The 21,233-nt window shown below is 44.2% G+C and overlaps 1 protein-coding gene across 9 annotated transcripts in view; it reads right to left on the reverse strand.

Annotated features, from left to right (window-relative positions):
- Nucleotides 1–477: 477 nt before the first annotated feature.
- PIGN (phosphatidylinositol glycan anchor biosynthesis class N) overlaps nucleotides 478–21,233 on the reverse strand; it is a 97,864-nt gene continuing 77,108 nt past the window's right edge. For 3 of the 9 annotated variants that reach the window (XM_065932849.1, XM_065932848.1, XM_065932856.1), the window contains 2 exons: nucleotides 19,693–19,973; nucleotides 18,569–18,618 (listed from right to left, as the gene is read on the reverse strand). In XM_065932849.1, the coding sequence (XP_065788921.1) occupies nucleotides 18,591–18,618; nucleotides 19,693–19,973 (309 nt within the window). In that variant the 3' untranslated portion in view covers nucleotides 18,569–18,590. The other 6 variants (XM_065932855.1, XM_065932854.1, XM_065932850.1 and 3 more) reach the window with 5 other exon arrangements.

The raw sequence follows: 21,233 nt of genomic DNA on the forward strand, positions 1-21,233 counted from the left end.
AATATAGCAATTAAATAAAATGGTACCGAGAATGAAAGCATTAGTAAATTACAGACAGGCTGCAAACAGTTTCCTAAATCCTTAGAGTTTCCTCCAATATTTATTCATGCTCCATGAGACAATGTTTTTTGGTCATTGTTGCTGCTCAATCATTTCCCAACCTGATATCCCCACCTTAATTCTTACAGCATTCCTAATTTAAACACGTGTTAATCAGCAAATGCCTTAAGTCTTGACTTGAAAATCTTGTATTCATAGTTAGGATGAAAAAGTAATTAAATATCTTAAACAGAAATACAATTTACGAAATTAAAAGCCCAGGGTGGAGTAGAAAGACGAGTCCTCATCTTCTCCTGCCAGAGCACCAAAATCACAAGTAGCTGTTGAACAACCATTGACGGGAAAACACAGCCCACCTGAACAGGATACCCCACGTCCCGGGACAGAGGGGAAGCCACAACGACATGGTAGGACAAATACATTTCACTTACACTTTATTTTTCTGTCACTCAATATAAAAATATGCATTTCAAAATACTTCAAGATATTTTGATAAGCTGTGCAATAGAAAAGGCCCATCCTGCAAACTGTCCCCAGATGAGTCTGAGCGGTCCCATCTCGGTACCGCAAGGCTGGCCCATGGCTGCAGGGGCGACCCCTGTTGTGTAAATTCACACTGACTCGAAATAATATTAAAAAGACATGCTTCAAAAATCAAAATAAAGATAAAGCACAGAGCACCTTTTACCATGTTGTAATAAAATATTCAGTAATTCCTCTGTGTGAAACTCTGGAAAAAGATGCAAGGCAGAACTAGATATAAAAGGAAAAAAACGATGTGTTTATAAAGTCAGCTTTCTCTGACTTGTGAAAAGACTGATCAAACACCCTTTGAGGCGCTGCGGAGGTTCATCTGCCAATATGGTTCCAGCTACAGCAACTTTCTCACTGTCCACCTCGATTCTGTACCACAGACTGGCATGACATCTTATATTGACATCGGCACATCTTTTTTTTTTGTACTACTGTATGCTTTTGCTGTTATACCATGAAATACTATCACAATACAATACTATTTATACTTCATCATAAATAGGTGTTAAGAAAGCACATTTTGCCAAGCTGATTTTTGAATCTCCTAAATTATATTTCTTCACTCACCTGCCAATTTGAAAAATCTACTAATCTGTAGAGGGCTTTTTCTCATCATTAATGTGAATTAGTGATGCTATAACTTAATTTAAAATCAATTATTATTATTTTTTAATGGGACTCAGACCAAGAAAGCCTAGCATCAGCCAAACTCTCCTGGCACATCACGGGCAAACGTCCAACCCCACAGTGATATGTAAAGGTCACTTCATGAAAAATCCAAATAAAAATTACTCAAGATGTTCTGTCCATTACAATTCGTTTATAAATAGAAATTAAAATTTAATAAGACGACTTTGGGCTTGTGGGCCAGAGTCACACAACCTGAAAGAAAAGCAGTTTTAACATGGATTCTTATTACAGTGCCAGCAAGTTTAACCACTGATTTAAAAAATTCTGTCAGGCACTTTTCCCTGGAGGTACAGGGGTTAAGACTCCACACTTCCAGTGCATGGGGCACAGGTTCAACCCCTGGCTGGGGGAGATCCCGCATGCCATGCGGTGCACCCCCAAAATAAATTAATCAATTAAAGATTTCTGTTGGAACAATGCATGATAAAAGCTATGGAAATTAGTGGTTATTAAATCTTACAATTAAAAAAAACACCTGCAAACATTTTTCTCCACATCCTGATTGTTTTTCTAGTGCTGTTTAGGCATTAGAACTACTTGCAAAGCCAGTGCTGAGAGCTGATCAGTATTTATGGGCCAGCTGGTGATTTCCTTCAAGTTCAGCCAGTGACTGACGGCGGACGTGCTCAGCACTGCCCCCTCAGGAGCACGGAACACTGGAGGCTGTACAGTGGGGGCGGAGACTGTTATGGTTGCTCTGAAACATCAGTGAGAAGAAGTTTCCAACCAGAGGGAAAAATGGAAATGGAGAATGCCTCACGAGGCTTTTCCACAGGTGTAACCACTATTTCACGCACGCCAAACCTCAAGAAAATGGAGGCTCTTTTATTCCAGATAACCTGTAAATTCAGAATTCCACATGTAATTTCCTTGTATGCACAGGTGTTATACGTTGATTTCCATCTTCTTAATGAATCCTTGACAAGATTTTAGTTGAAAAGGAGAATGAGAAACAGCCCCTGGATGCTGAATGGCGGCTTTGGCAACATTATATGACGTGGCTTTTGGGTCTGCCGCACAGACTGAGTTTCTTTGTCGTGAGTACCTGAGCCAGGCAGTTGAGAAACACCATGAAGATGGTCATGGACATGACAATCACGTAGTGGCTGATGCTACAGGAGAAAAGCAACATGTTACAGGCAGACAGAACACACAAGAGGAAAAACGTAAGACTCCTCTAACATTTCTAAATGTACAGGTGATCCTTGAACAACTCAGGGATTAGGTGTGCCAAGCTTCTGAGCAGTTGAAAATCGATGTATAACTTTATAGTTGGCCCTGAGCATCCTAAGTTCCTAAGTATCTGTGGTTTGATCTCTTTGCCCTCAGCCAACCACAGACCACGTAGTCCTACAGCATTTACTATCTAAAAAAAAATCCACATACAACCGGACCTATGCAGTTCAAATCCATGCTGTTCAAGGGCCAACTGCATACATAAAATACACAGAATTACAAAGGATACTAATGCTCTTTAAATAGATATCAAAATGTTAAAAAGAATGAATTTGTTGCAGAAGTAGTAATGAAAGTGCGTATTATTTTGAGATACCTCCAACAACTATAATCTGATATGAAGCTGACTGGTATTAGCACTGCCTGTGTCTTTGTCACTACTAGAAACTGAGTTTAAACATCTAGCTTCTACAAAAATAAATATAACTTTCCCCTTGTAACTCTTATATCCTCTGAATAAAAGCCACAGACTCCCCAAGATGTCCGCAGGTTCAGTAATATGGTATTTTAGAGCATGACATTCCATACTTTGACAAAACTACAGCCCATAGGGAAAGAAAGGAAAATGTTAGTCAAACTCAAATTCAGTGAAGTGAAAGTTTTAGCCAAAATGTCTACACAAAACAAAAAGGACACATCTCTCAATCTGAGTCAACACCATTATGTGCCAGACTTTTGGAAAAAGAACACTATTAAAATTACTCAATTCCAGCTCTCATCTATCAGCAATAGTAAATATTCAGTTTTTCTTATTGTCCATGGCTTGATAATAAATTTGCAAATATGGCAAGAAATTGAGGATATAGATCTGACAAATGTGCAATAAAGCAAAGGTTTCCCACAGTGAATGCCAAGCTAAGCTTCGGAGGACACTGGCAAGTTACTTATTAACTAGGCCTATCAGAGTTACACTTAAGAATCTAGTTTCATAATAAACTTATACCTGGCTTCCCTTGTGGCTCAGCTGGTAAAGAATCCACCTGCAATGTGGGAAACCTGGGTTCAATCCCTAGGTTGGACCAGGGTTGGACCAGGGTTGGACCAGAGTTGGACCATAAAGAAAGCTGAGCACCGAAGAATTGATGCTTTTGAACTGTGGTGTTGGAGAAGACTCTTGAGAGTCCCTTGGACTGCAAGGAGATCCAACCAGTCCATCCTAAAGGAGATCAGTCCTGGGTGTTCATTGGAAGGACTGATGCTGAAGCTGAAACTCCAGTACTTTGGCCACCTCATGCGAAGAGTTGACTCATTGGAAAAGACCCTGATGCTGGGAAAGATTGAGGCCAGGAGTAGAAGGGGACGACAGAGGATGAGATGGTTGGATGGCACACTGACTCGATGGACATGAGTTTGAGCAAGCTCCGGGAGTTGGTGAAGGACAGGGAGGCCTGGCGTGCTGCAGTCCATGGGGTCGCAGAGCCGGACACGACTGAGCGACTGAACTGAGACTTAAAACCTTCAATAAGCTGCTTCACAAGGATGGTCCCCAGGGCAGGCCCCAGGGAACTTGTCTTAGAATATCTGGGAAAGTGACTGCTGGGTGAATGTAAAATAGGGAATCACCTAGGGGGACGTGGAGACTAAGGAAAAGGGGAAAAGAGGCTTGCAGTCCACCCTCCCAGTCCCCCAGTAACTCTGGTCCAACAGGTGGGCAGCCCCGGAAATGTCAAGTTGCTGGCCCTACACCATCCAAAGCAAAGCTTCAGGATGCTGACAGGTAACCGCCCATAATGGGTAAGGGCCCTCAGGCCAGAAAAGAAGAGCCTCTACTCTAAGCAGATTTAGTTTATTTATTTTTGCTATTATAAGCTTTTAAGTAAGAATCTCCAATTATGAAGATTTATAGTTTGATAATATTTTCTTTGGAATGGCACTGGTTAGGGCATTCTTATTTAGACTCTTTCTCTAGATTAACTGGTTAATCTTATAAAGTAAATTTGAAATAAAAAAAAGAACTGGCTAATTAAAAAATAAGAATGAGAACTAGTTAAGTTTGAAATCTGGTTCTGGACTAGGGTAGGCTTCTGACCTAAAAAGAAAACAATACAATTAGATCTTTAATTGCTAGACAAATACTATCATTAAGCCAAGATTTTTGAAATGTTTGTTTTCACTGTAAAAATAATGGAACAGAGTATTGGACCTGGACTTCTTTCCTACTTAAATTTATGTGTGTATGTGTTTTGGTATGTTTTTTAACATGGAATGGATATGATATAGATCTTATCGACCAATTAATTATGCAGATTTCACAAAGCTATTTTCCAACTTTAGTAGCCACAGTGGACATAAATCACCAATAATTATCTATTTAAAAATGAAAATGATGACATTTCTCATTCTATAAAGCCCTTCTGGGAAGAAAATGATCTAGATATTCATTTTAACAGAATACTCTTAAAAACCTCATGCCAAATAGACAATATTATGTTACTGAAATTATGTCAGTTATGCTGAAATTTTATCACACAGAAGTTGGTAACTGGTTGACTGATCTTACTTTAAATGTCTTCCAAAGGGGAGCAATTCAAGCTCATCACAGCACAGAGGTGCTGGGAAAACACTGTATTGGAACACTAGAATCTTTCAAACAAACAAACAAAAACAATCAGAAAGCTTTCCTTTTCTGGGAGATGGAGGAGGTGTATTTTCCCCTATTCCTCCTGCCAAGTACAACTAAAACCTCTGGACGCTGCATATAAAATAAACCTCAGGAGGCTGAACAGCGGAAAGACAACAGACGGGTTAGGAACCTCGGGGCCCAAGGAACGACGTGGTGGTTGAATTTGCTGGATTTTCTTCTTGCTGAAAGAAACTGGCCAACCAGAAATGCCAATGGACATAGACTAAGAACCTCAAACAACCCAACGTGGTAACAAAAGCCTACTCTCTCCACTCACAGGACAGACAAGGAACGGGGCAGCCCCCAAAGATGGAAAGCTTTCAGACACTGGCTGCTCCACTTCAGCCAGACAGCACAGAAGGTGGTTCTGCCCCCGCCTGCTCTGGTAAAGGCCAGGTGGGAGGCACACAGGTCCACACTCACAGGGTTGGGACGGGACGAGTCACTCCTGATTCTCATCTTCTTCTCCCGGCATATCGGGTCCATTAACAAGTTCCACTTGCCTCTCTTTCAGAATACTCCGTCAATCTAGTCTCTGCCTGCCATTCTGAACCGCTGCCCTAGTTCAAGGGCATCATCTCTAGCTGAGCCTCTTAACCAATCGACCTCTTCCCCTTCTTGACCCCTCAATGGGTTCTCCTCCTGTGGCCAGAGTGTAGTTTTAAAATGTAAAGCATATCAAATACGTCCCTGCAAAGAGTCTAATGCTTTGCCTCACATTTTAGAGTAAATCCCTAATTCCTTACAGTGACGTCAATGAAAACCATGAGTGACACCACCTGGCTTTCTGAACGCTCTCCCTTCCATGTTTCTCCTTGTATCCTTCTCATCATAATCACATTCAAATTTTCAACACTATTTAATGACATCGGGAAACACGGCTTTCATAGAAACTCAACTTAAAAAAACCAACCCAACCCTGAATATATTTGCATATAAATTAAGTCTAAAATGACATATATCAATCTGTTGGACTCTGGGACTGAATTACCATTGACTTATTTTTTCTACGTGCTTTCAGTATTTTCTACAATGAGCTTATGATACATTTCTTTATTTCTTTTTATGAGATGATTACAAATTATGGTAGGTTGAGACATAGCACTCTTAGGCTGAGCTCATAATTACCACAGAAATCTTCTCCTCTATCCCATTTATGTTCCTCATGGGACATTTCAAAATCTGCAATGGTTCCTAAGATCAAAATCCTCAACCCAATAAGCTGGATATCACAGTCATAACCTCTTCATGTTATGTAACAAGGCTCACTCCCCGACCCAGGGACCGGAGTTTGGAGTCAGAGGAGGGAGGGAGGGAGTACAAAATGCCCAGGTTAGAGCCTCAAGGACCAAATCCAGGCAGTCCAGACTGATCCTGGTTCCCGGGGGAGAGCAGGCAAGGAGCTCAGGAGGCAGGTGGATGAAAGGAATGCCGTGAGGACGCTAAGAGAGTATACTGCAGAAATCGTACACAGGATGTGGCCTGCCAACAGGGTGGAACACTGCTCAGCGGTGAAAGGGAACCAGATACTGCCATGCGCTACAACACAGAGGAACGCCAGAAACGTCACACCAACTGAAAGAGGCCAGATGTAAAAGGCTATACATCGCATGATTCCATTTCTCGACATGTCCAGAGCAGGCGGATCTGCAGAGACAGAGAGCAGACTGGCAGTTTCCTGGGGCTCGGCATGGGAATTGGATAGACCAGAATCAGGCATGGGGAGTTTTCTGGGTGACGGAAATATTAAAAAACTTGACGGTAGTGATGGTTGCACAAATCCATCAATCTGCTGAAAGTCACTGAAGTAGTTTAAACCATTTAAAACTTTAAAATGGATGGAATTTATGATATATAAATTATACCTCAATTAAGCCATAACAACAAAAAGATTCTATTACAGCAGATGATTTTTTCCCCCATTAAGTTTTGCTATCACTTTTAGGCCTTTTATCACTTCTAATATTTTTTAAAAACTTTAAAATATTAAATGACTTGTCCTCTGAACAAAATAAGTTTTGTAAAACCAGATGGCAGGCGACCCCGCCTCAAATTTAGTGACAACCTATCTCTAAAGGGTATTCCATACATCACCTATCTCCTCGACCTGAAATGGCCTGAAATCATGGACTCTTGGCTCCTTTAAGCTAACACAGTCAGCGGGGAACAGTTGTGAAGCTCGTTGTCTCATCGTCTCCATGTGACTGAGTCTGAGGTATTCAGTTTGTGATAGCTTCCATCAAGTCTTCGAGTCATCATAGCATAGCACAGTTAAAGGAGCATCAAATTTCTATCTGAAATGAGTTCAGCTGTCCCCACTCTCTCCCCTTGACTGTTCTATCATTTAAATCAGCAGTTCTCAAGGTGTACATCATATGGGACGGTAGAGGGACAAGGCGTGTGGATACAGAATCAGCGGGCAGCTCTGTTCAACCCACACAATGGGTGATAAAAGGCTGATGATGCTTCTCAATTAGGATAATGGGCAATCAATCAAAGCTGGGCCTATCTGTCAGATGTACTGGGAAGACAGGTGGAGAGTCACTGGTTTTAATAAAGCTTAATGTTCACTGTCAAGAGTAAAGAGATTTTATGGTGCTTATTAATTACATTTAGGAGGGTATTAAAATATCACTGAACTTAATGATAAGTTTTCACTACAAAGAGAAATGATACTTTAGTTGTCATTTATACTGCAGTGATGTAAAACAACAGTGCATGTAGGAAACAGAGTCCAAATGAATCTTGCTATCAACTAAAGCTCCAACCGATGAGGATGACTATTCACCTCATATCCAGTACATTTAGAACATAAATTTAAATATGTTTTTATAGTTATGAAAGCTCCCTCAATGGCATTTTTTCTCTAGTTCAAAAAAAACACTACTTCTCCCAGAATGCAAAATAAAGGCAATAGTCTGTAAAGTTTATGGCCTGCTATAAGTGAAGAAACAGTGTAAAAGATTAAAAGAAGAAAATACAAAATTACAGCTCGGCTGGCCCAACTCAGTTTCACAGCCTGCGTAGGGCATTTTTCATACGGATGTTTTAAAAAGAAACACCCAACGCCAGAAGGTTCTCCAGAAAACCACTGAATTTACACCCAATGTTGTAGTTGGTCATACTGACTGGAGTGTATTCCTTTAAGAGTCTCAGTTTAATTCTGCTAAGATCTACTCCAAAGATGCACTTCAAACATATTGAACTACACTTATAAACAGATATCCTGTCTCATGCCCTAGCAATTCAATATTCATTTTTAAAGAAACCATTATTAACCTGGAACTAACAGCTGAAGAATCTCTCCAGCCTATTTTGAAAACCTGCCGCAGTCCCCAAAACGATACTACAGACATTGCAGATACATAGGCTGCTTTCGTGTACTGCATTTGAGTCCTCTCTCAAATTCTGGGACAGATTCTCACCATTTATATATTTAAAGAGCAATAAAATAGAAAGGACAAAGGACAATATTCCATTCCTGTGCATAACAGGCAGGGAATGGCTGGAGTTATTAGCGTATTACTGATACAAAGGGGTTTGGAAATAAAATTTGTCACCAAGGCAAACCACTGCAGGGGCACCGTTCAAATAAGCCAGGCTCCCATTAAGGAAACTCTGCCAGTAAGTTTAATACCTGCAACGTGGCAAGAAACAGCTCGGCTTTTCAAATGTATATTCACAGAGGAATAATTAGAAAGCTGAAACTTAAAGCAACATTCTCACAAATAAAATGCAGGGGAAAAATGCAGGAAAAAGTAGCATAATGAAGTCTTGATATATGAACCTTGCTATATGGTGTGTAAGTTTTAAGTCTTGAAGTATATTTTCCCCCACTGTCCAAGTCCTTTTCTGGCAACCAATTAGATGTGTATGAAGATGCATGAACCACTTCCGCCCCTTAGACCTGTATCACTAGGCTCCCTGCGGCTCTACACGCCATTACTGCCACACAGGATGTGAAAGGAAGATTTTAGAGTCCTAACTCACCAACAGAAGCAGCAGCGGCAAGGAAAACCTCATGGCAGCATCAACTTGGGCAATTCCATTTAGAAAGCCCGATTCTACCTACTCAGAGCTCATTCTGTTTCTCCATCCCAACCTCTTCCATCTCCCCACCCCTCCCCGTCTTCCTTTCTGAAGTGGGCATCTTTTGTTCCATCCAATAATTGACAAAGAAGATGAGCAGAGCAGTGCAAGGAGGTACTTCGGCAGGAACGACCCGGCAGAGGACTCGGGGGATTTATGGAGGTTAGCTCGGGGCCCTCAGGCTGATGAACAGAACTGAGCTCTGAAACCGTCAGTCTCTCAGAGCAGGCATCCCATTCAACCTAGGGAGTCAGACCAGTGGGGCTGAAGCACTGGGACTGAGATAAACTGAGCTTCGGGATGGCTTATTACCTGGTCACGCCTCTAACCTCTTCCCATGCACTCTGGGTTTTTAATGCTGCATAGATGAGGACGTAATGATCACATTGGAACAAAAGGCATAAAGCAGGACTGCTCCAGGTAGACCGGGGTTACTGTGCGTGCAGGGCAGCTGCCTGTATAAACAATACTATTACTCAGAATATTTCTACAGCATAGTTTTTACCCCTATAGCATCAATTAGGAGAAGGCAGTGGCACCCCACTCTTTGCCTGGAAAATCCCATGGATGGAGGAGCCTGGTAGGCTGCAGTCCATGGGGTCACGAAGAGTCAGACACAACTGAGCGACTTCACTTTCTCTTTTCACTTTCATGCACTGGAGAAGGAAATGGCAGCCCACTCCAGTGTTCTTGCCTGGAGAATCCCAGGGACAGGGGTGCCTGGTGGGCTGCCGTCTATGGGGTCACACAGAGTCGGACACGACTGAAGCGACTTAGCAGCAGCAGCAGTATCAATTAACTATATATAATTTTCATATTGATCATAAGTGAAGCACAGGACTGGCACATGGAGTGAACATCCTTTTCTCATGGTTAGGGCTGCAGTGAGGGGCTGTCAGTGCATCACAGGCCAGGAGTGCTAATGCACCATTCTTTTTCCCTTGGTCTGAATGATGCTCACTGTTTGTTTTAGGCCTCTGCAGTCTCTTTTTTGCTATTATTTTGTGCTCTGATGAACACTTTATTCCCATGATGGTTATGCAAAGGAATGCAAGGAATAGGCCCAGAGGTACCACACACATGCCAAAAAGAACATCACGCTAGATATTAAATTTGAGTTTGGTAACGGCTCAAAACCTGTTTTAAAAACAATCAAGCAAGCATACATAACAAAAATAAAGACATATTAAACTAGACTACAACAAAGTTTAAAACTTCTGTGCAAAGGACATAATCAACAAACTCGAAAAGCAACTTACAGAATGGCAGAAAATATCTGCAAATCATCTTATCTGATAAGAGGTTAAAGTCTAACATACATAAAGAACACCACCACTCAACAACAACAACAACCCAATTTACAAACGGGCAAAGGACTTGACCAGACATTTCCTTAAAAAAGACATACAAATAGGCAAAAACACATGAAAAATGATCAACATCAGTAATAAGCAAATCAAAACAATAAGATCCACTTTCCATCCATCAGGGTGGCTACTATCAAAAAAAAGAAAAGAAATGAAGAGTTGGTGAATCTTGTGCACACGAATAAACTGGTACAACTGCTATGAAAATCACTAGAGCAGTTCCTCAAAATAGTAAAACTATAACCAGCATATGATCCAGAAATCTCATTTCTGGGCATGTATCTCAAAGAACTGAAAACAGAGCCTTGACTGGATAAAATGAACACCCATGTTGTAGCAACAATTTGTACAGTGGCCAAAGGTGGGACAACCTAAGGGCCCACAGATGGATGAATGGATAGACAACATGTGATATATACATTCAATGGAATATTATTCAGCCTTCAAAAGGAAGGGAATTCTGATCTATGCTCCAACATGGATGAACCTTGAGGACATTACACTAAACGAAATTAGCCAGTTATTGAAAGACAAATATTGTGTGATTTCACTTACATGAAGTGCCTAGAGTAGCCAAATTCAGAGAGATAGATAGTAGATAGTGGATTCCAGGGGCTGAGGGGAAGGGAAAATGGGGGAGATATTGTTTAATGGGTACAGAGTTTCAGTTATGCACAATGAGAAAGTTCTGGAGATCAGTTGTACAACAATGTGAAACCACTTCATGAAACTAAACTGTGCACTGTAAGCCCCAGCGAGATGGCGGGCGCCAGAGCGGCTGTGAGGAGAGACCCCACGTCCAAGGGCGAAGGAGAAGCCCCAGCAAGATGGTGGGCGCCGGAGCGGCTGTGAGGAGAGACCCCCACGTCCAAGGGCAAAGGAGAAGCCCCAGCAAGACGGGAGGCGCCAGAGCGGCTGTGAAGAGACCCCATGTCCAAGGGCGAAGGAGAAGCCCCAGCAAGATGGCGGGCGCCGGAGCGGCTGTGAGGAGAAACCCCACGTCCAAGGGCAAAGGAGAAGCCCCAGCAAGACGGGAGGCGCCAGAGCGGGTGTGAGGAGACCCCATGTCCAAGGGCGAAGGAGAAGCCCCAGCAAGATGGGAGGCGCCAGAGCGGCTGTGAGGTGACCCCATGTCCAAGGGCGAAGGAGAAGCCCCAGCAAGATGGGAGGCGCCAGAGCGGCTGTGAGGTGACCCCATGTCCAAGGGCGAAGGAGAAGCCCCAGCAAGATGGCGGGCGCCAGAGCGGCTGTGAGGAGAGACCCCATGTCCAAGGGCGAAGGAGAAGCCCCAGCAAGACGGTAGGAGGGGCGAAACTGTGTTTAGACTCAAACCCCATTCCCTCCAGAGACGCTCAGAGCGCTCAAACAAACCTTGTGTGCGCACCAGGACCCAGGGACCCCACAAGACTGAGACAGAGCTGTGTGTGAGCGTCTCCTGAGGAGGTCCGGGTCAGCGGTGGCCTGCCGCAGGGCCGGGGGCTCTGCTGCAGCAGACCTGGGCATGGGAGAAGCCCTCCTGGAGGACGTCGCCATTCACCCACCACAGAGCCGCCAGAACTTACACGGGACTGGGGAACAGACGCCTGGAGGCACAGCAGACCTTGTGCGCCAGGACCCAGGAGAAAGGAGCCGTGACCCCACAGGAGACTGACCCAGACTCGCCGTGAGTGTCCAGGAGTCTCCGGTGGAGGCGTGGGTCGGCGGTGGCCGCTGCAGGGCCGGGGGCACTGAGTGGGGCAGTGCCTGCATGGGGCCTTTTGAAGGAGGTGACATTATCTTCATTACCTCCACCACAGCTGGGCCCCAGGTCAAATAATATAGAGGGAACACAGCCCCGCCCTTCAACAGAAAATTGGATTAAAGACCTACTGAGCATGTCCTACCCACTGCCGCACCCCCCCCCCCCCGCCCCCATCAGAGCAAGACCCAGTTTCCCCCTCAGTCGGTCTCTCCCATCAGGAAGCTCCATAAGCCTCTTATCCTTCTCCATCAGAGGGCTGACAGACTGAAAACCACAATCACAGAAAACTAACCAATCTGTTCACAAGGACCACAGTCTTGTCTAACTCAATGAAACTATAAGCTATGCCGTGTGGGGCCACCCAAGACGGACGGGTCATGGTGGAGAGGTCTGACAAAACGTGGTCCACTGGAGAAGGGAATGGCAAACCATTTCAGTATTCTGGCCTTGAGAACCCCATTAACGGTATGAAAAGGCAAAAAGATAGGACACTGAAAGATGAACTCCCCAGGTTGATAGGTGCCCAATATGCTACTGGAGAAGAGTGGAGAAGTAACTCCAGAAAGACTGAAGAGATGGAGCCAAAGCAAAAACACACCCAGTTGTGGGTGTGACTGGTGATGGAAGTCAAGTCTGATGCTGTAAAGAGCAATATAGCATAGGAACCTGGAATGTTAGGTCCATGGATCAGGGCAAATTGGAAGTGCTTAAATAGGAGACAGCAAGAGTGAACATAGACATTTGAGAAATTAGGAAACTAAAATGGACTGGAATGGGTGAATTTAACTCAGACGACCATTATATCTACCACTGTGAGCAAGAATCCCTTAGAAGAAATGGAGTAGCCATCATAGTCAACAAAGTCCAAAATGCAGTACTTGGATGCAATCTCAAAAACAACAGAATGATCTCTGTTCATTTCCAAGGCAAACCATTCAATATCACAGTAATCCAAGTCTATGCCCCATCAGTAATGCTGAAGAAGCTGAAGTGGAACAGTTCTATGAAGACCTATAAGACCTTCTAGAAGTAACACCCAAAAAAGATGTCCCCTTCATTATAGGGAACTGGAATGCAAAAATAGGAAGTCAAGAAATACCTGGAGTATCAGGCAGATTTGGCCTTGGAGTACAGAATGAAGCAGGGCAAAGGCTAACAGAGTTTTTCCAAGAGAACACACTGGTCATAGCAAACACCCTCTTCCAACAACACAAGAGAAGACTCTACACATGGACATCACCAGATGGTCAACACCAAAATAAAATTGATTATGTTCTTTGCAGCCAAAGATGGAGAAGCTCTATACAGTCAGCAAAAACAAGACCAGGAGCTGACTGTGGCTCAGATTATGAACTCCTTATTTGCCAAATTCAGACTTAATTGAAGACAGTAGGGAAAATCATTAGACCATTCAGGTATGACATAATCAAACTCCTTACAATTATACAATGGAAGTGAGAAATAGATTCAAGGGATTAGATCTGATAGACAGAGTGCCTGCAAGAACTATGGATGGAGTTTCGTGACACGGTACAGGAGACAGGGATCAAGACCATCCCCAAGAAAAGGAAATGCAAGAAGACAAAATGGTTGCCTGAGGAGGCCTTACAAATAGCTGTGAAAAGAAGAGAAGCAAAAGGCATAGGAGAAAAGGAAAGATACACCCATTTGAATGCAGAGTTCCAAAGAATAGCAAGGAGAAATAAGAAAGCCTTCCTCAATGATCAATAAAGAAATAGATGATAACAATAGAATGGGAAACACTACAGATCTCTTCAAGAAAATTAGAGATACCAAGGGAACATTTCATGCAAAGATGGGTACAATAAAGGACAGAAATGGTATAGACCTAACAGAAGCAGAAGATATTAAGAAGAGGTGGCAAGAATACACAGAAGAACTATACAAAAAAGATCTTCACAACCCAGATAATCATGATGGTATGATCACTCACCTATAGCCAGACATCCTGGAATGTGAAGTCATGTGGGCCTTAGGAGGTATTACTACAAATAAAGCCAGTAGAGGTGATGGAGTTCCAGTTGAGCTATTTCAAATCCTAAAAGATGATGCTGTGAAAGTGCTGCACACAATATGCCAGCAGATTTGGAACACTCAGCAGTGGCCACAGGACTGGAAAAGGTGAGTTTTCATTCCAACCCCAAAGAAAGGCAATGCCAAAGAATGCTCAAACTACTGCACAATTGCACTCATCTCACATGCTAGCAAAGTAATGCTCAAAATGCTCCAAGCTAGGCTTCAACAGTATGTGAGCCAAGAACTTCCAGATGTTCAAGCTGGATTTAGAAAAGGCAGTGGAACCAGAGGTCAAATTGCTAACATCCGTTGGATCATCAAAAAAGCAAGACAGTTCCAGGAAAACATTTACTTCTGCTTTATTGACTATTCCAAAGCCTTTGACTGTGTAGATCACAACGAACTGTGGAAAAGTATTCAAGAGATGGGAATACCAGACCACCTGACCTGTCTCATGAGAAATCTGTAAGCAGGCCAGGAAGCAACAGTTAGAACTGGACATGGAACAGCAGACTGGTTCCAAATTAGGAAAGGAGTATGTTAAGGCTGTATATTGTCATCCTGCTTATTTAACTTATGTGCAGAGTACCTCATGAGAAATGCTGGGCTCCTCACTTATTTGCCAACAGAATGTACACTGTAGTTTTGTATTTAAAGTTCTCCAAATTAAGGGTCCCAAAAGCTATTTGCTAGAAATTTATCCAAAACCAATGGTTTCTGAAATTCTAATTATCACACTCCAGATATGAGGGCATTGGGCCTTTTTACCTCTCTGTTTTGCCCATATCCATTCTATCTGCCAAAAATACTCTTCCCCAACCTGTAAGTTTCCTAATTGAAATTATGCTCTTCATTCAGGGTTCAGCCCATATGGTGACCTTGCACAATGTGTTCTTGGTCACCGAAGCTGGACGTGAAGCAGCCTCTGTTCTATATTCACAAAGCCCTTCACCACACGCTGCCTCGTATTACAGTTATTTTGTCTTACAACCTGAAAGCAGGGGCCATCTGTCAGAGCCAGATCCTTCCAGGGCTGGAATATCCGTTATAACTTATACATTAAAATCGCACACTCAGTGCCTGAATTCGCTCCAAAACACTCTGATACGGAGTTGTCCGTCTCTAGAGGTGGGGCATCACCAAGTCTGGAAGAGGCAATGCCATTTGTCTTGGGTCCCTGATAACATCTGGGAATGCTTTATGGATGGTGAGAGTGCTCACTACGTAATTTCTTCTCAAGAAATGATCTGTGTATTAAATGTATACACATACAAAAAAATGAAACCTAGGTATGCCGTGTTATTGCTAGTTTTTCAGAGCTAGTTTCCTCCTCTGTAAGACAGAAATAATTACATTCTCCTCATATTACTGCCATGAAAATAATGAAATAACATATGTACAACTCCGAATACACTGTGTACAGTAAGTGACATTTTAATACTCAGTGGTAAAGAATCTGCCTGCCAATGCAGGAGACCTGGGTTTGATCCCTGGATCAGGAAGATCCCCTGGAGAAGGGAATGGCAACCCACTCCAATATTCTTGCCTGGAGAATCCCATGGAAAGAGGGGCCTGGTGGGCTACAGCCCATGGGGGTTGCAAAGAGTCAGACATGACTGAGCTACTAATATACACATTATATCAATTTAATACCTTTGTCAACAATCAGTAATCCTTCACTTTCCTCACTTGCTACATAATTTAATCTGGCTTTTCCCTAGGTTTGGGTATAAGTTTTTTCTATGGCAAACAATGCAATCCTCTAAATGGTTTCTGGAAACTTTCAGGGATCCCAGAAGGGAGGAGAAATAAACATGACTACATTAAATTCGTAAACCAGTTGTACTGAACATTTCTAAACAAAAACACTCCAGAATTTTCCAGAGAAAAATGGTGACTATTTTTAAATAAACAACATGAAAGTCTGGGAAAGAGAGAAAGTAGTTTTGGGATAAAGAACACAGGACTTCCGGAGTGGATCAAGGGCTGACGCTGATGCCAGAAGGTGGAAAACAAGACGCTCAAAAGGGGCTTTTCCTTCCCCCCTCTCTTTCCCTCCCTCCCTTCTTTCCTGCCTTCTCCCCAGCCCTCACCTTTTCTTCCTTCTTTTTCTTTTTTTTTTGATGAAACATTAGAGAGGAAGGGAAGAAAGGTAATTTGAGGGGTGGGTGTTGAGGGGAACGTTCTGCCAATTGAGTCTTAGATGAAAGACTGCGGGTGACGGGAAGGAGACAGGAACAGCGCTGAGAGGAACGGGTTCATGAGGAGCTGCCAGGAGACAGACATGAGCAGGAGGCTGGGGCGTCTGGAAGGAGACAGACAGGCGCAGAGTCCTTGCTCAGCAAGTACTCGTCGAACGAAAGCAGGGGAAGACCAAGTCGGGAAGTGGGGAAAAGGTCCTGAATTCTGGGATCCAGTGCTGAAAAGAAATCTCAAGTGGAATGTGAGTACAAAGTAACCAAGGTCGGCAAAGGTGACGCAGCTAAGGAGACTTCCTGTTCAGGGCCTTGCTTGGGGGCACCTTGCTTCATCATGATGTTCCGGAATTTGCTCTTGACTCCGTGGCCCCAGCAGAAGTCCTTCCAGAGCAGACCCAAAGCCTCAGAATTTCAATGTCACCACACTACTGAAGCGTGTCCCCTAGAAAGAGAGCCTTCTCTATGTAGAAGGTTCTTCTCTCAAACACGGACGTGAGACTGTCTGCTGCCTCTCCTGACATAAACAAGAAGCCACTGTGCCAGCCGTGCGGTTGGCGACGTGTGCCCGGGTGTTGGTGCCCGTCGGCGCCGCAACAGCCTCTCCTAGCAGAAAGCCGCTCCTGCCTCACTCCCTGTCTCAGTGTTTTCTCTTCGAGGAAATGGCTCTGCTCTGTACCTTTAACAAAGGCCCCTGGCCCCAAACACTTCTTTTCCGACCAAAGACGCCCTAACTCTTGGCTCACTCCCTTCTAATCAGTATCTCTTTCTCCTGTAGATCCTAAATTTATATTATTCAAAAGTTTGCAAGTCACAAAGATAGGATTAGACATAAAGCCACTTTTCTAAATAGGCCATCAGAATTACAAAACCAGGACTTGGGGCAGTTCTCTCCAGGGAGACGCAGAGAAGGGCAGTGGTGAGTCACAGCCCTGAGACCCAGGAGCTGCCACCTGACCTGCTCAACTATTCCCAGGCTCCGAGATGTGAGTGAGTCGCAGCCTCTTAGGGCCACAAGGTCCTCATGGTAAAATGAGCCAGTGAGCGTATCTTGCTGTGGAAAACAATGTCCAGGTCACAGTGCCGAGATAAAGATCATGTGAACTAACACGCGGAGGATCCTGTAAACACGCTGGCCTGACAGTAGTGTCGGCGGAGCTGCGACCGGGGCGGCCTGTGCCCGGCGTCCTGGGCCTCCCACTGTCCCGCTCTCCTTTTCCGGAGCACGGACGGGCCTCTGCCGTCCGAGCTGCCTGTGTGTCTCTGAGCCCACAGCTCCAACAGCCAACAGCTGGTGTGATTCTGCTGCGACACGCAGCCTGGTGCTGACTCGTGCGGACAGGTCACTGCCCCGCTCTGTGACCGCGCTTGCTCCCTGTGGGCCCGCGAGCTGGGCTCCAGCTTAGACAGTCTGCCCGGGGGCTCAGACGGTAAAGAACCCGCCTGCAGTGCAGGGGACCCGGGTTCGGTCCCTGGGTCCAGACGCTCCCCTGCAGGAGGAGCAGCTACCCCCTCCAGTGCTCTTCCCTGGGAGATCCCATGGAGACAGGAGCCTGGTGGCTTAGAGTCCACGGGGTCGCAAAGAATCAGACGTGACACTTTCACTTGTACTTTCAAGCAGATCTAGGGACATCCATGCCTTCCAACCACGATATCATCCCTCACACTGCTCATGACTGAAATGAGATGGTAACAAAATCCCAAAAGGAGCTTGGGTTTTCCCAGGGGGTTACTGCCCACTTCTCCTCTCCTATCCAAGAGCGCTTAAGAGAGAGGTCGAGACTGAGAACTACCTCCTGACCTCCCATTTCACTTACGCCTTCTCCCTTCATTTTTATGAGTCATACCTGCAGTACTAAAAAAGCAAACTAACGGAGAAAGACTTACACTGAAAAGCGACACCCCTCGCTCCTTCTTACTCGCTCCTCAGGCAACTACTCTAGCCCTCCTGGTCTAGACCTGCTGCTGGTATTGCCCCGTGACGTGGGTCGGCGTCTCAATGCCGCTCTACTGATGTGTCAGTTTAAAACATCACTTACTGAGTTCCTGCTAGGAGACAGGGAGGATGTGGTTGACTTATACCAGACCCTACTCATGTCAATTTTAGGCAATTATTTTAGTTCTGTTTTTCCTTATGAATCAACTTTGAGGTATAATTTATATATAAGAAAATGAAACCGTTTTAAGTATCCAGTTAAATGCACACTGACAAATGATTCACCCATGTATCCGTCAGCACAGTCAAGACACGGAACACTTCCATCACTCCAGAAGTTTCCATATACCCATTTACAGTCATGCTCACCATAATTTCCAGGCCCAGACAACCACTGATCGGCTTTCTCTCCTGTTTACTAATGCCATCTGTCCTAGAATTTTACATAAATGGAATACAATATGTACTCTTAATGCACCAGGTTTCTTTCACTCATTATAAAATATCTGAAATTCATCTATGTAGTTGAGTTCATCAGTCATTCATTTCTTTTTATTAATAAGTTTTCTATTTTATGCATATAGCATAATTTACCATTCAAGTGCTGAAAAACATCTGGGTGGTTTCCAGATTTTGATTATTAATAAAGAAACTGTTAGTCACTCAGTCATGTCCGACTCTTTGTAACCCCATGAACTATGTGGCCCACCAAGCTCCTCTGTTCCTGGAATTCTCCAGGCAAGAATACTGGAGTTGGCTGCCATGCCCTTCTTGAGGGGATCTTCCTGACCCAAGGATCAAAGTAGGGTCTCCTGCATTTCAGGCAGATTCTTTACCATCTGAGCCACAAAGCTACTATGAAAATTACCATACAAGTCTTTCTGTGGACCTACTTTTCCCTTCTCTTGGGTAGATGGTTAGGAATAGAATTGCCGTACAATTCAAAATATCAATCAGAGGGTGGCATTTATTTAGGTTGGTTTTTTTTAGGTTTTTAAGATAGTCTTGTTTTCCTTTAACTCCCAAAGAGGACAGTTGCCAGTAAGTTGTGGGTGTGGAATAAAAATTGCTAGGTCATATTTTGGGACGAGCAGGAGAGGGGCCTGTCTCTGCCCTTTGGGCCGGGGTGGAAGGGAGCTACAAACGCTAGAGTGGAAGACAGCTTTTCTAAGAGTTAGAAGCACCTGATAACAGCGATCGTCTCTGTCTCTTTGCAGGGGTCCGCAGGTTTTCCCCAGGAGTGAAATCGTTTCTGCACAGGGATGGGGGAGGAGGGAGAGGACGTGGGGAGACTGCCAGCTCCATCACTGGACACAGACGGTGAGGTTGCCCCCGGCCCTGCATTCCTGCACACTCCGTCACCATCTGATGGCATCTGAGCCGTCAGTCCTTTGGCAGGACTGCTGAGAGAGTCTGGCTGCTGCCTCCTCTCTCGGATTATCCATCTTCCAGGAATCTGTTGAACCTGCATTTGCTGATGATCGTTTTTCTATTCTCTTTCACTTTGGCTGGGTTTGTTATTTTGTTGAAGAGTTGGTAGACAGGAGAAAAATTATTATCTTTGGTCTGCAGTCCTCACCCAGAAATCAATGAATTTGATTCAGTGCAGATATCAAGTATTAAATCTTACGACTGAACCGTCCCTGGCCAAGCTCATCAATGACTGCTGTTTAGCCCAACGCACGTCTTCACACCTCCTCCTACCTACTCTCTCGGTGACGCCTCGGTGACCTTGTTTGCTGAATGGTCTCTGGATCTCCACAGCGCTGCTGTCACCTGGCTTCCCCCAACCTTAAGCTCCCCAAGAGCTCCAGAATGTGCTTCTCATCCCCCGCAACTCACCTGCTGCCTGGCTGGTGATCAACAAATATTCGCCTGACTGAATTGAGACCATGGATATTTAAAAATGCTTTGTGTTGTATGCTTGTTATTACTGATAACAACAGTGAAATCTGTACTTTGAAGAAGAAAACCTGCCAAGTAAAGACAAACCTCAAGCTAATCAGAGAAAACCCAATCTTTAGTTTGTGTAACATAGATTCATGATGCTGTGAAGAAATTAATGATGCCCATCTTCCCGTGAGAAGTACTTCCTCTCCATTCCTTGGCGCTTCCTAAGGGTCAAAGCCAATACAGATTTCTCCCATCAAAAAACCAGGCGGTGGCTGCCCGGGCTGGTGGAGGTGGGGAAATGAGTTTTTGCAAAAGAGGAGACAGCTGTGGAGGGGCGCTAGCGACAGCCGCCCAACAGCGCGAGTGCACTCAGCGCGATTGGACAAGGGTGAAGATGGGAAACTTTACATTATTACACATGTGCGTGTTGTCGCTCAGCCGGGTCCAACTCCTTGCAACCCCATGGGCTGTGGCCCACCAGGCTCCTCCGTCCACGGGATTTCCCAGGCAAGAATACTGGAGTGGGCTGCCATTTCCTTCTCCAATATTATGCACATCTGGCTACAATTAAAAAAAACATATAAAGTCTCACATGTAAAAACGCTACCTTTCGTCAGGATATTTTCCAAACAAAACTCTGATCTGTATCTAAACTTAAATCATGAAGAGGGTAAGGAGAGGCATGTCAAACACAAGAAACAGTCTGAAGGATAAGGAAACAGAACTGCAGAGTGATATCAGTAACAGCAGTTTCCATTCATTGGAGCGTACCTGATGCCAGGCTCTCTGCTAAATGCTTTACATGGGCTAACTCATTCAGAATGACTACAAG

The sequence above is a fragment of the Muntiacus reevesi genome, chromosome 4 (genome assembly GCF_963930625.1).
Source record: "Muntiacus reevesi chromosome 4, mMunRee1.1, whole genome shotgun sequence".
In the NCBI taxonomy this organism is placed as follows: Eukaryota; Metazoa; Chordata; class Mammalia; order Artiodactyla; family Cervidae; genus Muntiacus; species Muntiacus reevesi.